This window comes from Poecilia reticulata, linkage group LG6 (assembly GCF_000633615.1).
Source record: "Poecilia reticulata strain Guanapo linkage group LG6, Guppy_female_1.0+MT, whole genome shotgun sequence".
Lineage (NCBI taxonomy): Eukaryota > Metazoa > Chordata > Actinopteri > Cyprinodontiformes > Poeciliidae > Poecilia > Poecilia reticulata.
In genome coordinates this window covers 3,808,623-3,809,767 of record NC_024336.1, presented here as the reverse complement: position 1 = coordinate 3,809,767, position 1,145 = coordinate 3,808,623, and the positions used below count along the sequence as shown (strand labels likewise).

The 1,145-nt window shown below is 41.9% G+C and overlaps 1 protein-coding gene across 1 annotated transcript in view; it reads right to left on the bottom strand.

The window, feature by feature from the left end:
- Positions 1–216: 216 nt before the first annotated feature.
- Positions 217–1,145, bottom strand: part of pdia3 (protein disulfide isomerase family A, member 3) — a gene marked incomplete at its 5' end in the record, with an annotated part of 19,511 nt that continues 18,582 nt past the window's right edge. Inside the window, one exon of the mRNA XM_017305144.1 lies at positions 217–396. Within this exon, the coding sequence (XP_017160633.1) occupies positions 232–396 (165 nt within the window). The remainder of the gene's footprint in view (positions 397–1,145) is intronic.

The following is a 1,145-nucleotide window of genomic DNA, read 5'->3' as shown; positions in this document are numbered from 1 at the left end:
AATGGAGCGATTCTCTTCACAGCTGCTGCTGCTGCTTACCTCCATTTTTACTCTAACACCAGAAACTCACATCATTATTAATGTCATGTTTGGTTATGAGGAGTTCAGTCAGAGTTCAGCTAAATGARGACAAATTACAGAGAGCTGGCATTCAACAAGAGCCAATAAAGTTGAGGAAATTAGTTTTACTGGATAAAGATAAAAAAAGCAAGAAAACTAAAACATGTATGATCATGACCAAGAAAAAAAGAAAAGAAAAAATCTTACCTTCTCTCCCAGCTCCTTGTATTTGGGCTCCAGGTTCTTGCAATGGCCGCACCACGGTGCGTAGAACTCAATGAGGACGTCTTTGCTGTCGTCGTTGACGATGGAGTCAAAGTTTTCAGCCACCACAACCTGGAGACAGAAAGGCAACGGCTCAGTCCAAACCTGCACTTAAGTCTGCCGCTGACCGGAACCAGCACAGTTCCACCTGGACCGGCTCCAAACTCCGTTTTCTGATCAGTGGATGAACTACAACCAAGATCCCAGCATCACCACCCTTCAGAGTGAAAGYGGCTACTGCAGGAAGGAAAACTAAAAACTAGAGGTGTGCCGATCAATCGGTCACCGATCATTGGCTCTTGTTGCCGATACCGATCACCTGCATCTCATTTCGCAGCCTGCCTGTGCAGCTGGTCTCCKCTTTCCTTCACACTGCGCAAACGTGCAGCAACAAATCCTAAGCGATGTGGAACTATAACGCACTGAGTGAATGGGGAAATTTTGGCTCTTTGCATTATTTAGCCTCTTCAGAGCCTTCATACGTTATCAGTCTGTTAAAGATAGTATTATTGATAGCAGTACAATTTGCACAATGCCCTACAGATTCTTCCTTCCAAATGTTCCCACACACTGATAACCAGCCTGGGCAGAAAAGTTTCCAAAATATTTCCTGTCATTTATTTACTTAGTCAAAGAAAAAAAAAAATAGTTCCACAAAATTGGCAATTGTCAGAGTTTTTTACTCATTTGATTAATTTAAAGAAAACCAAGCAAACAGACAAGGCCACTAGAGCTGGCAATGAATCAGTGATCAAGTTTAAATCATGAATCAAAATTTGCCATTTAGGAAGATGTACTTTTTTGGAAAATCTGTATTCCCC